The sequence below is a fragment of the Chelon labrosus genome (genome assembly GCF_963514085.1).
Source record: "Chelon labrosus genome assembly, chromosome: 4".
NCBI classification, from domain to species: Eukaryota; Metazoa; Chordata; class Actinopteri; order Mugiliformes; family Mugilidae; genus Chelon; species Chelon labrosus.
Window position 1 is genome coordinate 8,485,817 of NC_140340.1, and position 21,081 is coordinate 8,506,897.

Consider the following 21,081-nt stretch of genomic DNA (forward strand, 5'->3'; position numbering starts at 1 on the left):
CTTATTTTTTATGTGTTTATTTCCGTATTATTTCCCCTTTGTGTTTCTCCTCCTGTTTCATTTATATCTGACCTTTCTTTTAACATTTCTTTATGCTTCACTATGCAAATATGTGCGGGGCTGCCCCACATCAGCAGAATGCTAATCCAACACTAAATAACACTGTCATCCTGACTGTTTACTTCTGACAGTCTGATTTGCTTTAATACACGGTGCTTTTCCCCTAGCACTAAATGACCGAAGCGTATCTCAAACATTTATTTTATTCAAAGGTCCCTGAGCAGTGAAGGTATTTCTAGGATTGTCCCAAAATCATTAGGACAAAGCGAAGGGATTTCACTTTTGTCACTTCCATGTTTTCCTTGTAGTTCATTAGTTCTGTGTGATGACTTCTGCTCTGGTTCTTCATCTTGTATCCCTTGTTTGAACATGATCAACAGCGTTTTTTGTTTTTTTTTATCAGTGTATTTGTTGGCAAGCTCCTGCATACAGCTGCCATTCTTGCATGGATAAAGAAAGTCACGCTGAGTCGAACCGAACAAGCAAAGTGCTTTTCGATTAAGATTTGCACAAACAAAGTGACAGAGAACCTGAAACCCGGGGAGTGTTGTTTACGGTGCAGGAGTACACACCGTCCATTTATTGTCTCGTATGTGTGCTGCACTTGGAGATGACAGGAGACGACACGATGCACTGATATGTGAGGAGGTCCAAGACAGGTTCATTAAATAATAATGGCCTTGTCAGAGACAGTATCAGCAGTTGTGTATTGTACCTATAACATAAAGATGTATTTCAGCAACTCATTTTAAAAGTGCACGTCATTGTCAAAATGCTGCGTCTGGTTGGTTTCCATCTTGAAATGTGCTTTCCTGAAGCATCTGCTTTTTTCTGAATACTTCTTTCAGTGCCGTCAGGATGACGTCGCCATTCTCTCTTGCCGTTGGGGTGCCGACCTGACAGAACAAAGAAAACTTCCTTCAGTCCACATGTACACACAACACGTATGTACACCGAGATCTAGTCCCCTTACATGTTTGAGACTTGCGCTCCTTCTTATCCCGTCTGGAGCAGGAAGAAGAGCAGCGCTGTCCTCCTTTCTCTCGTCCTGTGCGACTGCGCCTTGTGTCGTCTTCTTAGAGGTCGTGCTGCCTTTGACGGCGGGCACTGGCGGCAAGGGCCCTTTCAACCGAGCAAAGTTGGACTTCCCCGCAGATCTCGGCAGTGTCTGAAAGCTTGGGCCTGTCAAACAAGGCAGAAAGCTGTATAAAAGATCCAGCATTGCCTTTAAAGCTTTACTTTTAAAACCACAAATCAAAAACTAAGACACAAATTAAAAAGGAGCATGCACTGCACCGTCCTTTTCAGATAAATTACCTCCTTTCCTAAGCTCTCTCTGCACAGCATCCAGTCCTCCGTTTCGGTTGATGATGCAGTCCACGGCCTCTGCAATGTCTTTGTCTTTCAGGTCCTCCTCACAGAGTTTCGCTTGAATCAAGAGCCTCCTCATAACAGGGTCCAGATCCTTGAACTTCATCAAGCAGATACAACAGGGAATGGACTGATGCAGAACGTCTCCTCCAGGGATTGAATGACTTTGGCTTTATATTTGGCTCAATGGCACTTCACTTACACAACTGATGGCTGGAGGAGCTGTGGCGGAAGGTGATTCCACGACGTAAGGATTCTCCACATCAACGTTATCCTCTGGTCCACTTTGGTAGAGAGCATAAACAGACTGTAAATGATCTCTTTAAAACTTTATCTTCTTTTTAAAGGCTTTCAAGAATTCCTTTTTTCTTACTTTAAATCAAACGGGTCACTCGTTGAGCTGTCCGCTGTTTCTGTGTTTGTCATTTTAATCAGGCTGGCCATCTTTTCTGCAAATGGAAGAAGTAAATTGTGACTAATGAGGGGTGAGAGTGGTGAAACATAATAAAAGGTTTACCATTTTGTTTTACACCAATCAGCCACAACATTAAAACCACCGACGGGAAAAGTAAATAACATTCACCATCTTGTGACAATTCAGTGTTCTGCTGGGTAACTTTTGGACCTGGCATTAATTCATGCGGATGTTACTTAGACATGTAGCACCCACCTAGACCAGAACAGGCACCCCCACCCCATAGGAGAATGACACTCTCCCCAGCAGCCTGACACAGGCACACACACAAAAACAGTTTAGGAACAACAAAAAAAAAACATGAAGAACAGCACAAGGTGTTGACCTGGCCTCAAAAGTCACTAGAACTGATCAAGTATCTGTGGGATGATCCACAGAGGCCCCTCCCATCAACCCATAGGACCCAAAGGCCCCCACTCACAACATCCTGTTGCCAGACACCACAGGACACCCTCAGAAGGTCCATGTCCATTCTCTGATCAGTCCCAACTATTCTGGAGGCACAAGGGAGAACTACACAATATTGGGAAGGTGGTCATAATGTTATGCCTGATCGGTGTATACGTGTTGATGCGGGCGACTCATCTATTTGTCGTTTTTGCTAACCGTGAACAGCCTCCACTGCAAGTTGAAATTCCTCTGCCTCGATGTCGTTTGCAAAGTTGAGGCCCACCTGGTGGTCCTGTGGAGATGCAGCAAATGTGCCTCAAAAAACAGCACAGAAGTAAAACTCTGATGAGCATAATGGACACACACACACTTAAACAAGATCACTTACGTCTGCAGGGAAAGTGTGGAAGAACGCACGCTTTGCGGTGTATTTGAATGGAATGTACACTTCATGCTCCCACAATAACTTGGCACGCTGTGTTTCAGGCAAAACAAGGAAATGATGAAAGAACGGCTATTAGCGTAGCATGAGGAAGAGTACACCACAGACACACCCGTCACTTCTTATTGTCACTAAAGGAAACTGCAAATTAGAGAAAAGGCTGCAAGGTGTCCCATTCGTGGAACTGCGTACACAAGATGAAGCCTGGCGTACAAAAGCAACAGTTATCTCTCTGAGGTAAAAGGGAGTGTGCTGATTTGAAACCAGGTCTGTAGTTCCTCTTACCTTGACGCAGTAGAGACGCAGGAAATAGGAACACACAGATTCATCCTCAACGAGACACAGCACGCCGCAGTCGAGACGACTCCAGCTTGGACTCTCACCCTCTCTGGACTGCAGAATCTGTGCAACTGTAGTTTTGATCAGCTAAAACACACATATATGCACACAGATATATTTACATGGGAGGTTTTATTCTCTTCGTTATTTAAAGTAAAGCTCTTCCATCTCTTCTCTCCAATCCCTCTCATCCTTCCATCAATTTCCCTTATGTCCTGTCAACCAACAAACTCCCTTGCATCTATTAAGGCGCGGTCTTTGTCGTTTAAAACGTTTAAATTTATAAAACATATTGGTCATATCAGTGCAGCAAAAGGATATCCAGTTAACGTGAATGCATTTAGTCAATGTAGTTTTAGGTTAAAAGCTTTTTTTTTTTAAATGAAGTTAACACAAGTCTACCCACATTTAAGAAAACAAACAAAAAAAAATGTTTTCTTCTCCACCATCAAGTGTGACTGCGAGTAACCTTTGAGACTTCCTGGTTTCCTTTCAGAGCGCTAACCAGCCTCCTCAGAGGCACCGGTGACCTCGTTTTAGAGGCCGACGATGCCGCAGAATGATCCACTTAAGTTCTTTTTTATCTCGCGCCAGCTTCAGGAGATCAAACCCTTCATCACATCAGTCCAGAAACTAGGCTGGTGTCTTCAGTCACTCAAGTCCCATCTCTCCAACAGATCCCTATTAAGGGTTCCCTTTGACTTTCAGAGTTCACCGTTATGCTGATGACACACAGTTATATATCTCTGTGAAACCAAGTGTATAATTCATCTTACGAGTGACACTACTGGGCTTGGTAAACTGATTTTCTAATTAAAGGTAAAGATTTGGTTTATCCTCCTACATGAAACTGTCCATAAAGACACAAGGACGCTGTTTATTATTTGATGTCTTGTAAAATCTCCTGCTTTCCTCAGAAATATATATTGTATATAGTCTTAGACGGAGCCCATCACCATCCAGGGCCTGGAGGTGGAAGTAGTGGACCACTACAAGTACCTGGGAGTCCTCGTGAACAGCAGACTGGACTGGAGTGACAACAGTGATGCTGTGGACAAGAAGGGTCTGAGTAGACTCTGCTTCCTGAGGAAGCTCAGGTCTTTTAATGTCTACAGCAAGTTGCTGGAGACTTTCTACCAGTCTGTTGTGACAAGTGCCTTGTACTTTGGTGTGGTTTGTTTGGGGGGAAAGTATCAGCGAAAAGGTCATAAGTAGCATCGACAAATTGATCAGGATGTCATTCAGACCATTCTCAATCCAGCTGTACAACAACTCACCTTTCTGTTACAGATAACTCCATGTTATTAATGTTAATGCACATTACTGCACCTTATTATCATTCCTCTGTATATAACATATATATTCTGTCTGTATTTCTTGTACGTTTGTTAACGTCCAAATTCATGGAGCCTATCCCATCAGTCATCGGGCGAGAGGGCTTAATATGCAAATTTACTTATATTATTTTATTTTATCTTTCTTTTTACTTGTGGTTCTCAAGAGTGTTTTTTATGTGCAGCTAAGCTACCGTGACCAAGAAATTTCCCTTGTGGATGAATAAAGTCTAAGTTTTGTGCTCTTGCATCCATTGTGTTTGATCTCTAATTTATGTGTACTGCATCGACCTAGATATTTGTTCACTAATTTTTATTATTCGCTCCTTAGCTCTATTTCAGCACCAGAAAAGGTTTCACATGAAAATGGATTGTTGCTGTGCGTCTGTCCATCTTGCAGGACCTCTTTGCGCCATGCAAATCTCATGCAAATCTAAAACAGTCCCCACAGACAACCCATTCATCCACAAGTCTTCCTCTGATTACAAGAAAACTATCTCAGGAGTAAGAGTGAAAATGACAGAGGGCACGGTGTTAGGATTCAGATAACAATGCATCCGATTACATGCAGTTGCTACTACTTTTTCTACTACTTCTTCTTAACACACATGTTAGTGTTTATTCATTAATTAGCAAAAAAAAAACTGCATATCAGTAACAGGTAGAGACTCGAATCGACTGAACTGACCTTACAGTGAGGTTCCAGCAGGCTGACCAGGACACCTTTCTCCCAAATCGTGAGCAGATCACTCATGACCCCGCTTCCAGTGATCAGACAGAAAGCCATCACAAGACAATCGGTTTTCTTTCACTACACACACACAAAAAAACAAAAAACGGTCTCAGCTTCGTCCTCTCATGCTTTCTGAATGTTTCTGCTGCACCTTCTCTGAAACTCGTTCAGTCCTGATCCTAAACATACCTGGTTTCAATGGGAAGATTTACATCTGCAGCCTGCAATCATGCAAATCTATGGCTGCTCTGCATGCACTTTGGCTTCCAGTAACCAAATGAACGGCGGCCCATTGCACCCGAATCTGCATGGAGACAGTTGTTGATCACGTACACGTATGATGAACTGTGAATAAACCTGTTGTGGAGGTTGTGTTTTAGTCGCTTCTTCTGCCCCAGTGTGCCCAGCAAGGTTTTTTACTCAGGTTCTGCACACTAGAAGAAATTTAAAATATTTGCACATTACTTGGATGTGTTAATTTCCAAACTCTGCGTCATTTCAGAAGAAAATATTGGCTCATTTTACTACATTGACGAGATTGTGAGATTTTAAAGTGTAAATCTAGAAGATCTCTGCTGAGCGGAGTACTGTAATGTAATGCTGTAGGCGTGTAGTAATGCTACCATGCAACTCTAGCATAAAAAAACAAAACAGTGCAACACTGCACACAAGTTCTAGCGTTAGCTCCACCCACCAGGTCTGTCTGGCAGAAAGATAACTGCTGACTAATGGAACAAGCATCAATACTATGCGCTGCTTGTGATTTTGCAAAGGAGAACCACAGACACCCAGCTCATAATACAGTAAAGGCCAGGGCTTGATTTAATTTCAACAGTAGCTACAGGCTAGATCAGTATTGCCATACTTGATGTCAAGAGACATTTATTGAAACAGAATAGCTGAGATTTGCTCTTTAAAATAAGACATCTTGCTACAGATGCAGTTACTACAATGATATATACATGAAATATGCACATTAGATGTTGACTTCCAGGCTTAAACACATTTAGAGGAGGCCGTTTCAAGTGAACGGAAATGGGTCTGTTCGAGTCAATAGATCACATTAGCACGAAGCATGTTAAAACCTCGACCTCTCATGATTTAAACCAGCCTTGATTGTGCGCATTACAATACCCACATAATTAACCGTCATAAAAGTTCCCTGGAGGACTTTTAGTCATACCTTATCGTGTCTGATAAACATCTTTTATGACTTCCACATACTGTTTTCATTTCATACTGTTTCATACTTTTTCCACCAGTCACCAAACACGTGCTCTCTGTATCAAGTGGTCCGCGTGAAATGACACTGACAAAGCCACACAAAACAGTTATAAAACATAAAAAACAAAACTTTATTTAAATTGTATAGAGTAGTAATGGTTAAAAATAAATGACATTCTTTAGACTACTGAGTGCACTGACGAAAACAACAGGTATATAAAGTACAGTAAGTGATATGTAGGCGGGAAGATATTGCTGGCTTTTATTCTACTTTTGCCCAATAATCATTTCCCCGTGCTCTTCAGAAAAAGTCACTTCTCTGTTGCTATTACACACCGCTCTTCCACCTCCATCCCCTCGGTTAGCATCCTCTGCACTGTCAGCTCCTCCAGGGACGGGCCTCTTGCGTCTCTTATTGAGCAGAGGGTTGTTGGACGTGTCCAAGTCCTTGATCTTCACCTGGTCATAGTCCACACGCATGGTGGCCAAGGCACTGGTCATTTCCTCCTGTTGGATGACACAAACGTACAGTGAACGTGCTGCGGATCAGAGCCGGCGCTCTGCTCCCACCTTGTGGCCACATTCTGAAAGTGCATCGACTGAGTTTCACCTTCACGTCGTCCCACAGCTCCTTGTCCTCAGTCAAGACACGAGAAGTGTGCAGCGGTGTTGGAGGGACCACCATTGACTGCTGTTGTACAACACATACAACGAACACACGTGAATACACAGGGAACAACACGCAAACTCTGAAGGCACAAGTGAAGCTGTGAAAGTGTTATCTTACACTGATCCAAGGATGGTTCATGAACTGTCCGATGGTCATCCTCTCGCTGGGGTCTGTCTTCAGTAACTGAATAATGAGCTGTTTGGCTGCAGGAGGCAATGAATGAAACACAATTAAATAGTTAGTTTGTGCATGCATATTTGCTCTACTTATTTTATTCATTCATTCATTCTGTCATCTTCTGCAACCGCTTGTCCTGAGAAGGATCGCAGGGAGGCTGGAGCCTAGCCACCCTGGACAGGTCGCCAGTCTAGAATCACCAATTAACCTAACATGCATGTCTTTGGCCACCCAGGAGAGAACCCACGCAGACACAGGGAGAACATGCAAACTCCACACAGAAAGGCCCCAGTCGGCCCATGGATTAGAACCCAGAACCTTCTTGCTGCATTAGTGTTAACCTCCATTCCACTGTGCCGCCCTACTTATTTTATATTTTGTGTTATGTATACATATTTTAAATTCTACTTTTACGAATCTTATATTGTTAGGCATTCATTTGGGTGGCAAAGAAGAATGTCAGTGTGCAGGGAAACGTGTTTCTACGCCGTGCACATGACAATAATCTCTTTGAATCTTGAATCTTGTCCTTTTTTTTTTTTATTATTCATTCATTTCCTGTCCTCTGGAGGGGGCTGGAGCCTAGCTGTCATTGGGTAAGAGGGACAGACAACCATTCACACTCACACTTACTGCCAATTTAGAATCACCAATTAACCTAATGAGCATATCTTTGGACAGTGGGAGGAAGCCGGAGTACCTGGAGAGAACCCACGCAGACACAGGGAGATCATGCAAACTCCACACAGAAAGGAACCAGTCGGCTGATGGGTTTGAACCCAGAACCTTCTTGCTGTGAGGCATCAGAGCCTTTTAGATGAAATGTGAATCTAAAATAATACAGGCTATCTAACCGATGCAGAACAGTTTCAATTTTCAAAGCTTTAAAGTGTGTTATCATCTCAAATCTACTGTAATCTACTACACTGTAAATGTCTGATTCAAAGTTTCCACAAGTGATAAGGTTAGTACAAGATGCCTGGGTTAAATAGAAAGTGAAGATACTAACACCATGTGTTTAAATCATAATCGTTCTGGATTTCGTTTCTGTTTCATTTTTACAGCGCTTTACAAGCTTTTTTTTTTTTTTTCCTGTCAGATGTATATTTTATGTTTAAAGTCTGACCTTCTTCAGAGACATCAGCCCATTCTGGGTTGGGAAACTCATACTGGCCCAGCCTGATCCTCTGCTTCATGCCTGGAGAGATGGCCTGACCTGTGTTTGAGTAGAACGGAGGGAACCCACAAAGTCTGGAAGAGGAGAGGAGAGGAGAGAAGAGGAAGCATCTATAACTCAGTGTCTTTTTTAACCGTTATGCCCAGCTGATTAGTTGATCAGATTAAACTATATCCATCACAGATGATACTCACAGAATGTACATGATTACCCCCAAAGACCACATGTCGCATGATTTATCGTATTTCTCCGGCCCGAGCACTTCTGGTGCTGCAGATGCAGAAAACAATCAACGCAAAAATGTGAGCAATGAAAAACACCAAGCATGCACATCCAGAAATTATGACTGTAATAGATGACAGCGGCTAGAACTCCCACTATCATATTTCAGTACAAACACTCACCAACATAATACGGAGTGTAACAGGGAGTTTGGAGGGAGTTGTGCACTGTTGTCTCCTTAGCAAAGCCAAAGTCAGTCAGTTTTAGAGTACCGTTACTCTCCTTGGTGGTGTAGAGCAGGTTTTCAGGCTGTGTTAATAAGAAAGAGAAACATTCAATACAATTATTTAGCCGCTTTATTTAGCTATATTTAGACTTATTTTGACAGCAGCAGCAGCAGTACCTTCACGTCTCGGTGAGCAATGTCCATGTGGTGGAGGTAGTCTATGGCCGAGCCAATGTCATGCATGATCTCTGACACCTCTGATGATATGACACAGATATGATCAGCGCAGATCGCTCTACGGAAACCGGTTTAAAGCGTGAACTCTAACCCACCTCTCTCTGTGAAGGCCTGGTCCCCTCTGGCCTGAATGCGACTGAACAGCTCCCCTCCCTCCATACTGTAACAAGGTTGACAAAGAGATCAGAACTGGGGCACAGCTTTCCACTGTAACACCGTTTTATAACAAAGCAGGTCATCGTGTCTATTTGCTATTCAGATGAGGGAAGTAGATTCAGATCAGTAAGGACACTACATGAAAAACCCACAAAAGAAAAGATTCACGTCACTGCATTTACATTGCTGTAACATAATGAAATACAAACACATCTGATGTAAGTGAGCTGATAGTGTAATCAGGGAATTTGGTTACACGGGCTAAAAATTTGTATATAGATCAGTTATTACACAATCATATGAGCTTTATTTGAATACGCACATCATAATCTTTCTGCACCTGATTATTACCGTATTGTCTCTCTCTGACTTTTCTCAGTTTGCTTTTTGATTTCTCTTTGAGTTTCTCTTATTTAAACAAAAAAACATTCACGAAAAGGTCAAATTAAAACAGGGCAATAATAAATAGGCTATACACCGATCAGGCATAACATTATGACCACCTTCCTAATATTGTGTAGGTCTCCCTTGTGCCTCCAAAACAAAACAGTTGTGACTCATCAGAGAGTGGACATGGGCCTTCTGAGGGTGTCCTGTGGTGTCTGGCAACAGGATGTTGTTAGTGGAGCGCTTTTGAGGGGAGGGGCCTCTGTGGATCATCCCACAGATACTTGATCAGTTTGGGATCTAGTGAATTTGGAGGCCAGGTCAACACCTTGTGCTGTTCTTCATGTTTTTTTAGTTGTTCTTAAAGTGTTTTTGTGTGTGTGCCTGTGTCAGGCTGCATCCTGCTGGGGATGGCTGCTGCCATCAAGGAGCGCCATTGCTATGTTGTGGGGGTGCCTGGTCTGGTGATGGTGGGTGCTACATGTCTAAGTAACATCAACATGAATGAATGCCAGGTCCAAAAGTTTCCCAGCAGAACAGTGAATTGTCACAAAATGTTATTAACTTCTCCTGTCAGTGGTTTTAATGTTGTGGCTGATCGGTGTACATGAAAGACACAGTAAATCAGAAAGATAAACATGAACATATTTTTTATATGTTCTGCTGGACTAAACATAAATTTTGGACTTTTAATTGGACAAAACAACATATGTGATGTCTGCTTTAGGAAGTAGTCACGAACACTGAAACAAACTAGAAAATAATCAGCATCAACAATCAACTTGGGGCGACGCAGTGGCGTGGTGGTTAGCACTGATATATCACAGCAAGAAGGTTCTGGGTTTTAATCTATCGGCCGACTGGGGCCTTTCTGTGTGGAGTTTGCATGTTCTCCCTGTGTCTGCGTGGGTTCTCTCCGGGTACTCTGGCTTCCTCCCACCGTCCAAAGACATGCTCATTAGGTTCATTGGTGATTCTAAATTGGTCGTAGGTGTGAGTGTGAACGGTTGTCTGTCTCTCTGTGTTAGCCCTGAGATAGACTGGAGACCTGTCCAGGTTTCACCCAGTGACAGCTGGGATAGGCTCCAGCTCCCTCGCGGATAAATTAATGAATGAACAATCAACAGTGCTGTTCCTCTGTTGTTGAACTTACATACCATTTAAAAATTCGCAAATTAATTCTAAAAAAAAAAACACAGTGTGATTTTCCCCTTGAAGCTTCCCAAAAATGCCAACAATAAATAACGTCGAATGATAAATTCTCACCATTCCATCACAATGAGGAGACATTTCTTCCCCAGGTGCATGTTCTCGTACAGACTGAGTATTCGTACAATGTGGGGCCCCCCGGACACCCGCGAGTGCAGCTCCACCTCCCGACGGGCTTTAGGAGTGTCATAAAGAATCTGTACAAACATGACAGGAAGATGTTTTTGCATTTATGTTTACACACAAACCACACTATTCAAGAGAGATATGCTCTGCAGCTGTTTGATAGAGAGAACATTAACACTAAATACTTCCAAGATTGCGTCTAACAGCAAACAGCATGCTTTACCTTTAAAGGCACAGTGCTGCAGCCAAAAGAGAGAGAGAGAGAGAGAGACTGAGCTTATCCTGTTTTGCTAGTCGTGTAGATGACAGTCCAGACCCTTGTGGACATGACAATGCATTCTTAATGAGTAACTTTCCTTCTAAACCACAAAATCATCGCTTTACCACTCACACTGACTCATCCACGACTGCTTACCCGAACAGAGCTCTTAAGGTTTCATTAAGATTTTCCAGAGAAAACACACGGAGGCCCTCGTAGCGGCTGCTCTTCCTGTTTGTATTTCCACAAGGCTTTGCTGCAGCCCTGCAGCCAGCTGTTTACTGGCTCAGCAGAGATGCATTTCTCACAACACATGCTGTGAGCGGTGAACAGTGCGGCTGAGAGCAAAATGCAGATTTTTGCTTTCGTTAAATGTCAGAGGCTCTTGTTGTTGTGTACAGTGTAAACAGAGTCCATCATTGTCCGCACATGAGTCTTTAAAACAAGAGTGGGAACTGTGTGGAAGAGTCCCAGACAGCACATCACTGTCTGTGAGACATGTCCACTGTCTGGGTATAGCTCAGTGAGTGGCTTTGATTTCAGGTTACTGCTCCATCCATCCCTGCATGCATGGAGGGACTGATTCATTTGTGTCACATGATTTAATTAAGCATGTGCAATTAAGAAACCTGCAGGACATAAAGCTTGACAGTGAGTCAGAAAACTGTAGGGAAATTATTCAGATTTCTGCCCAGACTTCCGGTCTAAAGCACCATTAAATGGTGCCCACCCCAAACACTAATGACAAATGAATAATTGATGGCTACTCTCTCTCTCTCTCTCTCTCCAGTGACAGAAGCATCCTCACATAAAGAAGCAGGCAAACACACCAACCTTGAGGGCGCATTTCTCCCCTGTTTTCTTGCAATAACACTCCAGCACTTTGCCGTTGATTCCCAGGCCAAGAACCTGAGCTGTGACTTTATAGTCATCGGTCACCGCATATCTCCTGAACTCCACTTTCCAGTAAGGAGGTGGCTGGAGGTCAGGGAGGCCGCTGCCGAGGCTGCTCCCCTGGTTGTTGGAGTCACTGTTGTCCGCTGTCCCGTGTTGCGCAGTAATTTCGTTTACCGTCTGCTCCTCCTGGTCCATTTTTCCCCCCTCTAAAAGCCGACAGCGGTGCACACAAAATATCAACAGCCACTACGGCAGAAAATGACCGATGTCATCTCAGTTCTTCCACGTACGTCCGAAAGAGTTTCCTACTTTCCGACGCGCTCTTAATAACGCGCAGAAATCTGCCGGTGTGGCCAACAGAAACAGGGCGTAGGTCGTAAAAACTAAATCGTTCTGCTGGCACAGTCAAAGATTTAAACTGAAAACTGGGTGGAAGATAAAGAAGAAGCGGAATAAGTGTGAAGAATGCTAACAAAAACCTGGCAACCCCTGTCTGGTCCTCATCACCGTTATCTGCCTCTTTCTGCGGAGCACACCAACCTCTCCAACTCTCTTACGTCAGCGCATTGAGGCTCAAGTTCATTCACCATTCAGAGGTCTCTTAAAGGAACAACCACGCGTAAAGACGCACGGCGGGGTATACCGGCGGAGAGAGGACAAGATGACAGCAAATCACTGTAATAAACACACGGTGCTTCAAGGCGAGTTAGAAAGAAACCACAAATATTCTCCAATGATAAAGATTCTACTGGGATGTGTGCAATTTCTTTCCTACCAAATGCCACATTAATTCATTTGAAATACTGAAAATATAATCTTCGGTCTCTTCCAGTTGTATTGAGCCTAGTTGTGACAGACACCCGGTTTAACTTTCTTTTCACTTTTAAATGAGCCGTGCTTGATCCGTTTCTGGTTTCCTGCTATTTGAAAATATGCGCAGATGAGGACAGAGCCCAACAAGTTCCAACAATGTGCCATAAACTTGGCTTTGGCTTTCCGGGAAAAGATAATCCAGTCTTTACTTGCTGCTTTTCAATCATGTGTAGTTCCGTGAATTACTACATCTTATTTTCCTTCCAAAATAGTTGAGAATCGACACACAAATACACTGTCTCAGCTTGATCACCTATACATGGTTATAGTTTAATTTCCAGCACAGAAATACAAAGAAGATATTCTTGCAAATGATTAAAATAGTCAATTTATTGCAGCTTTGCATTCTGAGTTTAACTTCCTGTATGTAACTGTGATTTTAAGTATTGTAGTACTGCAAAAATATACTACAAGTTCTCACTGTGTTGCTTCCTAATAGTCTGCTGAATATGATTTCAACAGATGGCTTCATTCAGACAAATGTGTGATTACAGCTGCTGGTTTTCCTTGCACCTCTAAGCAGCAGGCTGTTAAGCTATGGCTATAGAAAGGCTAGCCCTGCAGGGCACGATCCAACACGCGCTCATCCTTCACGGGGAAAGGCATGGTGACACGCAGCTGCCTGTTCTCCTCCATGGTGCGCTGGACGGTCTCGTAGGCGTTGGAGTTGCCAGACCAGCAGCGACGAGCCACCTGCAGCACACAGAAACGCACACGGATTACAGCCGGGTCGATAATCGTGTGAAACCCGAGCAGAGAGTGTGGATTCTATCGAGCCGCTTCTCTTTCTGCACCCTCACCCCGTTGGAGACGTCCCAGTTGAGCATCAGCCTGGCGCGCTTTGCTGCCTCCTCTGAGCCGTCCAGGAGCAAACCAAATCCTCCATTCATGACTTCGCCCCTGAAGGAAGAATGTCGTAAATGGCTTAAGTGATGGTTACCTAATTCGAAGAGATGACTGTGATGATATGTAATAGCCACTCACACAGTCTAGTATTTATTAGATAGCCTTACCAGCCAACACCACCTCCATTGTGCAGGGCCACCCATGTGGCACCTCTGAATGCATCGCCAACGAAGTTCTGGACCGCCATGTCTGCAAGAGGAGGACACTGAGATGTGAGTTGACTTTTTATGTTATTTTCTGCTGAAAATTTATGGCTTGTACATATGAGGAGAGACAAAAGAGCAGTGGTTGTGTGCAGCCAAGGATATAATTTTGTGGGCAAATACACAAACCTCAATCATAGTTATTTTCATGTCAGCTGCCGTTTTAAGGCTTGTTTAAGTCACACAAGTTTTTATAGTCAATTGATCTCGACAGCCATGTGTCTGTGTGGTTTGTGTCATATGCATCGTATCATCTTCATCTAGCAGAGACACTGAAAACCTCAAAAACCAAGAAGCAATTGCTTAAATATTGTGCTACAAAGCTCCATCCGCCTCACATAATGTGCTGCCTGGAAGGCATTTTTAAAAAATTGTTTTATTTGTTATCAATTCCTTTTGTTTTCAAGCCAAGTCACCACGACAGTCAACATCATTTTTTTGTCAAATTGAACTCACTGCTTTCTGGTAGTTCGACCGAAAGCAGGAACTGTTTGTTTCTCTCAGATCAAACTTTAAAGATTCAAATTCTTTCGTTGCAGTGAACATACCACGTACCTGCACAGAAGGCAGACCCATCGTACACATTAGACGTTTCCCTGAAGGGGCTGTCTGTGCCGCTGACGTCGTGATGGTCTCTGCTAATGACGACTGGTGCCTGAACATCAACAAGAGACGCTCCGCTGAAAAGCTGATGCCACGCAGGCAGCAGTAAATGTGAGATCATTTAAACTCTTACTGAAACTCTTCCATCAGCGATCGCCTGGTTGATAGCCAGAGCAATGCAGACTCTTCCTTTCTGGTCGGAGTAGAGGATTCTTGCTTGAGATCCCACGACCTAAACAAAGAAAATACACAGTAGTAGAAACCAGCAACTGTAGCTATATAAGCCGATAAGCCACAACATAAAGACCACTGACAGGAGAAGTGAATGACATTGACCGTCTTGTGACAATTCAACGTTCTGCTGGGAAACTTTTAGACCCGGTATTTGTGTGGATATTACTTAGACATGTAGCACCCACGTAGACCAGACCAGGCACCATTCACTAGATCCCAAACTGATCAAGTATCTGTGGGATGATCCACAGAGGCCCCTCCCCTCAATCCATAGGACCCAAAGCCCCCCACTAACAATATCCTGTTTCAAGACACCACAGGACACCCTCAGAAGGCCCATGTCCATCACAACTGTTTTTGAGGCCTACACAGTATTAGGAAGGTGGTCATGATGTTATGCCTGATCGGTGCATATTTTTACATGTGTGGTTTGCAATAAGAGAGAAAATGGGAACATCATTAGTCCACAAAACTGACCATGTTGTGTTTTCCAGCCTCTCTGATCCAGCGAATGTTATCGTTGTACTGCTGTTTGATACGATCAGACACATTAGCGCTAATTTCCTCCAAGATGGTAGCAGCAATGTTGTCAGTTACAGCGAGGTCTTGGGCGTCACCGGATGTACACACCCAGCGAAATGGCCCAAAGCCCAGTGAGAAAATATCCCTGTGACAAAGGCAGAAGAAAAGAGATGTCAAGAACTTCCAAATGTAGACTATTTAAAACTGTATTAAGTATTTTTAAATCCAGATTTATAGCTGGATAAGTAAATGAGAAAAAGCCTCACCCCATAATGTGCTGTACATAAGAAGGGTAGCGGAACTCTGTTGCTCCTCCACCAACTTTCTGAACCTCTGCACCTATTTAAAACAATGAACACAAGCCTCTTCAGGTCTAAAACCACAAACTGAACGATAATGACGTTATATGTGTGTGTTTTAAATTACTTACCAGCTCTTTGTGCCTCCAGGAGGAATGCATTACCATAGTCCCAGAAGAACATACCTGCATCAGACAACTTGTTGATAGCTTTTATATGTCTTCGAAGGCTGCGACAGCATGAAAAACAAACAAACATGTTATTTCAAATTAATTGAACAATATCATCCGGAAACAAAGCTTTAATTAACGGAGAATAATTTAACCTTTCTTGGACAGCGGTTCGGAAACGGTCAGGATCAGTCGCCATGAGCTGGTTGGCCTGTCGGAAGCTGAGCTGGACTGGGTAGTAGCCTCCGTTGAACGGGTTGTGAAGTGAGGTCTGGTCTGAACCCAGATCCACCAGGAGCTCTCCGGTCTTCTCAAACTCCAGGAGGAGCCTCTCCCTGATTAGAAAGGCACAAAAGAACGACAAAGGTTTTGTGAGCTTGTAAAAAAAAAAATAAAATAAAGAAAACAAAAAGGTGGCTCTATCACTGTAGATGTGGATCTGGGTCGTTTCTGCTTTTGTGTAAAATTTCATTCATCACTCACCACAGGTCCACGATGTTGCCATGGAAACCCAGACTAAGTGGTGTCTTGGAGCTCTTGGCTTCTCTGTAAGAGACAAAAAATATAAATGGACTTCACAGGTTTTCCTGCAGTCCTTTTTGTGGGTTTACGGAGGAACACGTCTTCTGAAGGTGGAGCGATGTTAAGATGCTGAATATAGAGGACTGCTCAAGTAGTGCAATTTTTGCATGTACTTGCATTTTACGTAAACAAGCTACAGCCAATATTGTCATACTAACAATGGATCACTGCACAACACTGACACAAGGGTTTGTTAGCTGATGATAACTCGTCCTGCACTCAGAAACATATCCTCATTTCCCCTGCATAAGAGTTTCATCAGGACTTAAAGGAAGTCAACAGATTCTCCACCACTACTGAACAAAGCTCATATTTGCTATAGATAGCCTCTAATTAATACTAAAACACATCAAATCAAAACATTCGTGTTCAGTAATAGAATAAATGGGATAAAAGCCATTTTTTAGATTAGAACACTTTGTCACATCTTGTGACAATACAATGTTCTGCTGGGAAACTTTTGGACCTGTCATTAGTGTGGATGTTACTTAGACATGTACCACCCACCTAGACCAGACCAGGCACCCCCACCCCATAGCAATGACACCCCTTGATGGCAGCAGCCATCCCCAGCAGGATTCAGCTTTAGGAACAACTCAAAAAAAACATGAAGAACAGCACAAGGTGTTGACCTGGCCTCCAAATTCACTAGATCACAAACTGATCAAGTATCTGTGGGATGATGAACAGAGGCCCCTCCCCTCAACCCATAGGACCCAAAGGCCCCCACTAACAACATTTTGTTGCCAGACACCACAGGACACCCTCAGAAGGCCCATGTCCATTCTCTGATGAGTCCCAACTGTTTTAGCAGCACAAGGGTGGCCTGCACAATATTAGGAAGGTCGTCATAATGTTATGCCTGATCGGTGTAATTCATCTCTTAGTTACCTGATGCATTTGATGCATTGATCCATGCTGCTGGTGACCTCCATCAGCCAGCCCTGCTCGTGTCTCTTTTTCAGAGGAGCCTCATCCACCTTCACACAAATCGCATTCACACAGTCACATTGGTGCGTAGAGTATTTCCTCTTTTAATGCTCGGTCAGCAATGAGAAGTTGTAGGAAAAGACCGGAAACCATCTGACCTCCGCAATCACGCCAATGCAGCCGGCGATGACGGCAGCTTTAGCCTGAGCTCCACTCATGCCTCCCAGGCCCGAAGTCACAAAGACGCGGCCCCTCAAGTCACCAGAGCCCAGGTACCTCCGACCGGCATTCAGCACTGTCAGCTGTACAGGAAACCGACAAACTGTATGAAACATTTAACAGGCACTACACGACCTACAGGCAATGTCAGGTGGTGGATCATTGTTTAAAAGGAATCCATATTTTGTAGGATTGATGTGTGGTATTTTCATAATTTTTACAAACCATAGTGCCGTGAACAATCCCTTGAGGCCCAATGTAGCAGTAGCTGCCTGCTGTCATTTGACCATACCTGTAAATGATCAATAAAAGAACACAGATTACTTCCACGATAGGCTTAAAAGTTAAAAAACAACTTAAAAACTTACATTGATACGCCAAGGGCAAACATCTTCTCATACTGATCTCTGGATGAGTAATTGGGAATAACCTGAGTGAAACAAAAAAACAAACTGTGAACCTGTCGCGTATCTTCACTTTACTAAGCCAGATGTGCGTCGTGCACTCACCATGCCGTTGGTGATGATGGCGCGAGGTGAGGACGGCAGGCTGGGGAACAAGCCCATGGGATGACCACTGTACATGACCAGAGTCTGCTCCTCTGTCATCTCACTCAGGTAATGCATCACGAGGCGGAACTGCACGGTCGCGTACAAACACAAATCATGAATAAAAATCTGTACGTGTCGTCATCAGGTGTGATCCAGTGAGGTTTTAACTGAGGGCTTACCTGGGCCCAGTTACTAAACACCTGTCCATTCCCTCCGTAGGTCACAAGCTCTTGGGGAAACTGAGAGAAAAGTAATAAATTAGAACAGAAAGCTTGACACGCGGATGCAGAAAGCTCATCTTTTGTATTCAGCTGCATCTAAAGCTCACCTGGGCAACTGCTGGGTCCAGGTTGTTCATGATCATTAGCATCATGGAGGCTGCTTGACGCGTGCGGCATGGGTACTGATCTATGGGGTAAGCTCTGACGAAACAAGAGGGACATTCACATCAGTCTGGTGGTGGAGCACTCTTATCTTTCTTTGTGTTCTTCTTTGTTTACTCAAATCTAATGAGTCTAATCCAGAGAGCACTTTAATCAAAAGATTTAAATGACCACAGTCATGCATGCATGGCTCCTCTTCCACAGAGTCTGCCATGTTGTAGCCCAGGGTGGACAAACCAAGCCCTGGAGAGGAACCCTTCATGTTTTTAGCAGCCACCATATGTTGCAATCTGCAATCTCACCACTAGATGGCACTAAACCCCACACACTGGACCTTTAAGTAAGAGTTGGTGTTCATAACATAAAGATAATATTTTCTGCAGAGCCTGGCACACATAACAGCAGGTCTGTAGATATTGTGACACATTTGCTGTTCAACTCCAAAATATTCTGCTTTAGTACACTTGTCGGTGGTCTTTAAAGACAACGTATATATCAATAGCAGTATCAACATCTCATTAAGTTCCCCTCACCTCATCCGTAACGTGGGACAGAAGCGGTACATGTAAATGTGCCCGTACTGCCGCAGCTCTTGGGCAAACTCAGGCGCAAGCGTTGCATGGTGAGAGGGGGGGAAATAGCGCAGGGCATTCCTCAGCGCCAACTAGAGGGAAGAGGCATTTACAGTAGGTTAGTGAAATTATATATAAATGTCTAAATGAGGACAGACAGACACGAGTGGATCTTTTACTCCCGGTCTGGTGCAACACGCACCGCATGTATCTCTCTTAATTATTGACCACAGCCTTTGCTCCGAGGTTGGGCAATCACTGGAGGACCGTCGAGGATGATCAATTATTAGGGTAGCACATGAGCCAAGAGAGGTGATGCAATGCACGGCACAATATCAACTGTGCTTCCACATCTGACACATTTATAAAAGAGCATCGATCAGAGCCGTTTGTGACGGCCGGGTTGACTGCGGCCCGGCATCTCTACATTCAGTCTGTTTCATAATCACAGTAGGGTTTTCATTATAAATATATTTTTGCTTTCTAACTTGGTTTTAGCAGAAATAGGTGTAATTAATAACAATGAAAGCACAGTGTGTATGAATTAGGACGTAGCTATTATTGGTGTCAGTCACAGCTCTGTTTAAGCAATGTCTGAAATTAAATGAGAGCGTAAAATAAAACACTTACTCTAAAAGGACTATTATAAAATGATAACAAAACTGAATGCAGACATATTTTTTTGTATATTAACTCACCCGCTCCTCTTCCGTTGTAAGGTTGGGAGTTCGAATAGGTGCATGGGGTACACTGGGATCTCTTCCCCGGTTAGGTGGCAACGGGTCCAGAGGTAAACCACTGCAAATCTCTTTTAAATTAGACATCCTGTCGGGTACTTTCCGTCAGTGGAGACCTTGGGGGAAAAAGACCAGGCTGGAGACTGAGGGCAGCTCTGAAAACTCTTCCCCTATAGGAGAGACAGACTGCGTACTTGGGAACGTTTTGAGGGCGATCACTCTTTGCCTTCCTGTCCCATTGGCTTTCTGATCTGTTGTGCCCTTCAGGATCCACCAATGGAGCAGCACTGCTAGAAAAGTTTGTTTGGTAATTATTGATCCATGAGGGAGTTTAAAGTGGCTCATGCTTCAGTGGACAAACACTAACCCAGACCTCTGACCCCTGATACACAGACATGTAACTCTGTGCGTCTCACGTCCTGGACAGGTCAACAGCTATTATGTATAGTCATGTTATCACCTATCTCAAGTCTCTGCATTGACACTACCACCACCACCACCTGCAGCTCTATGTGTGTGTGATCTGTATGAAATAATCTGAATAAACTATCCACACTGTCATGTAGATGACATAGAAACTGGCCTAGTCACTATGATGGCTGAATTGTATAGTATACAGTATGTTTTTATACCTGAAATCCCAAGTGAGTGTCAGTATTAAGAGACCCGGGCATAGCAGGGGACACCTACATGAAATGTTTTCATGTGTTACACAATCCACAGATACATTCTTTGCAACAAGGTTAAAGGGTTAATATTTTATGTCTGTGGAGGACAGAGTGCACAAAAAAAAAAAAAAACAGAGCCGGGTAGATAATTATCAGCTCCTTAAGTTTTAGTGAAAAGTAAAAAGGCTCTGGGTTATGTTTTGGGGAAAGTTTGAGAGACAAGGCCACAAACCAAGTGGGGGAAGTCTAAATAAATGTGTTGCACTATGGGAAAAGCAGAAGCTAGCACTAATAAAATAAAAACTAGAGGTTGACACTCCAATATAAGTTCCTCTTAAGTCTTTTATGTTACCGTTCCAGTACTTAAAGAAATACTTGATTGTTTCACAATGCAAACTCATTTCATCTTTACTGCCACGTCTGTTCGCACATACGAGGATTTTGTTGTAGTGGTTAGTTAAATAAACATGAGTCAGAAAAATCGAACAATACAAAAAATATACAAAATATAGAAATAT

The 21,081-nt window shown here is 43.4% G+C and overlaps 3 protein-coding genes across 3 annotated transcripts; all 3 read right to left on the reverse strand.

The window, feature by feature from the left end:
- Positions 1–324: 324 nt before the first annotated feature.
- On the reverse strand, positions 325–5,475 carry LOC311487575 (actin nucleation-promoting factor WAS). Its single transcript, XM_084543897.1, has 9 exons — positions 5,100–5,475; positions 3,024–3,164; positions 2,685–2,771; positions 2,513–2,588; positions 1,805–1,880; positions 1,634–1,715; positions 1,378–1,531; positions 1,034–1,242; positions 325–956 (listed from the first exon to the last, which is right to left on the reverse strand). The coding sequence occupies exons 1-9, from the start codon at positions 5,196–5,198 to the stop codon at positions 828–830; spliced, it is 1,053 nt and encodes a 350-aa protein (XP_084400023.1). The 5' UTR covers positions 5,199–5,475; the 3' UTR covers positions 325–827.
- A 466-nt stretch (positions 5,476–5,941) lies between these two features.
- Positions 5,942–12,844, reverse strand: LOC311487574 (MAP kinase-activated protein kinase 2-like). Its single transcript, XM_084543896.1, has 10 exons — positions 12,049–12,844; positions 10,887–11,026; positions 9,173–9,237; positions 9,018–9,097; positions 8,797–8,923; positions 8,587–8,662; positions 8,342–8,466; positions 7,156–7,241; positions 6,979–7,059; positions 5,942–6,875 (listed from the first exon to the last, which is right to left on the reverse strand). Exons 1-10 carry the CDS (start codon positions 12,304–12,306, stop codon positions 6,636–6,638), a joined length of 1,278 nt encoding a protein of 425 aa, XP_084400022.1. The 5' UTR covers positions 12,307–12,844; the 3' UTR covers positions 5,942–6,635.
- Position 12,845: 1 nt separating this feature from the next.
- uroc1 (urocanate hydratase 1) lies at positions 12,846–21,080 on the reverse strand. Its single transcript, XM_084543895.1, has 19 exons — positions 19,857–21,080; positions 19,120–19,250; positions 18,532–18,625; positions 18,383–18,442; positions 18,162–18,290; positions 18,021–18,082; positions 17,878–17,944; positions 17,592–17,735; positions 17,395–17,483; positions 16,405–16,467; positions 16,077–16,256; positions 15,883–15,980; positions 15,719–15,791; positions 15,408–15,597; positions 14,830–14,928; positions 14,649–14,748; positions 13,998–14,079; positions 13,785–13,884; positions 12,846–13,677 (listed from the first exon to the last, which is right to left on the reverse strand). The coding sequence occupies exons 1-19, from the start codon at positions 19,980–19,982 to the stop codon at positions 13,537–13,539; spliced, it is 2,028 nt and encodes a 675-aa protein (XP_084400021.1). The 5' UTR covers positions 19,983–21,080; the 3' UTR covers positions 12,846–13,536.
- Between the last annotated feature and the right edge of the window lies 1 nt (position 21,081).

Coding starts and splice junctions, on each gene's coding strand:
- uroc1 (XM_084543895.1), bottom strand. CDS start 19,982: ATGTCTAATTTAAAAGAGATTTGCAGTGGTTTACCTCTGGACCCGTTG. Junction 18,443..18,531: donor TGGACCCAGCAGTTGCCCAG/GTGAGCTTTAGA, acceptor CTTTTCTCTCAG/TTTCCCCAAGAGCTTGTGAC. Junction 13,885..13,997: donor AATGGAGGTGGTGTTGGCTG/GTAAGGCTATCT, acceptor TTCTTCCTTCAG/GGGCGAAGTCATGAATGGAG.
- LOC311487575 (XM_084543897.1), bottom strand. CDS start 5,198: ATGGCTTTCTGTCTGATCACTGGAAGCGGGGTCATGAGTGATCTGCTC. Junction 1,716..1,804: donor AGTGACCCGTTTGATTTAAA/GTAAGAAAAAAG, acceptor TCTCTACCAAAG/TGGACCAGAGGATAACGTTG. Junction 1,243..1,377: donor GAGAGAGCTTAGGAAAGGAG/GTAATTTATCTG, acceptor CTTGTTTGACAG/GCCCAAGCTTTCAGACACTG.
- LOC311487574 (XM_084543896.1), bottom strand. CDS start 12,306: ATGGACCAGGAGGAGCAGACGGTAAACGAAATTACTGCGCAACACGGG. Junction 9,098..9,172: donor CCAGGCCTTCACAGAGAGAG/GTGGGTTAGAGT, acceptor TCATATCATCAG/AGGTGTCAGAGATCATGCAT. Junction 8,467..8,586: donor GGGGTAATCATGTACATTCT/GTGAGTATCATC, acceptor CTCCTCTTCCAG/ACTTTGTGGGTTCCCTCCGT.